Source organism: Diutina rugosa (genome assembly GCF_008704595.1).
Source record: "Diutina rugosa strain CBS 613 chromosome Unknown scaffold138_size749, whole genome shotgun sequence".
Classification (NCBI taxonomy): Eukaryota; Fungi; Ascomycota; class Pichiomycetes; order Serinales; family Debaryomycetaceae; genus Diutina; species Diutina rugosa.
This window is the reverse complement of record NW_022995204.1, coordinates 1-379: the sequence shown is the minus strand read 5'-3', so window position 1 is coordinate 379 and position 379 is coordinate 1. Positions and strand designations below refer to the sequence as shown.

General features: G+C 52.8%; 1 protein-coding gene across 1 annotated transcript in view; it reads right to left on the bottom strand. All coding sequences in view use genetic code 12, as the record gives it.

The window, feature by feature from the left end:
* Positions 1 to 379, bottom strand: part of DIURU_005136 (uncharacterized protein) — a gene marked incomplete at both ends in the record, with an annotated part of 478 nt that extends 99 nt beyond the window's left edge. Inside the window, one exon of the mRNA XM_034158085.1 lies at positions 1 to 379. This exon is cut by the window's left edge and continues 99 nt beyond it. Coding sequence (XP_034010070.1) covers positions 1 to 379 — 379 coding nt within the window.

Sequence of the window (379 nt, the reverse complement as noted above, 5' to 3'; positions counted from 1 at the left end):
CACCGAGCACACGTCACATTCGGTAGGCTTACTACCGATGGTGGAAGTCTTGGTGACCACGCCACCAGTAGCGTCTGTGGTAACTTCAACAACACATTCAGCAGTAGTCACAACACCGTGTTCGTTTTCCTTAACAATGGTGGTGGTGTGGGCAGAGCACACAGGGCACTCCACGGTGGAGGTTTTGGTGACCACGCCACCGGTAGCGTCCGTGGTAACTTCAACAACGCAAACCTCGGTTGTCACAGTCCCTTCCTTAGTATGAACCGTAGAAGTGGTATGCACAGTACACACAGCACATTCAGTGGGTTTGCCTCCAACAGTCGAGGTGTGCGTCACAGGTTTGCCGTTCGAGTCAGTGGTCACGTCAACAATACCA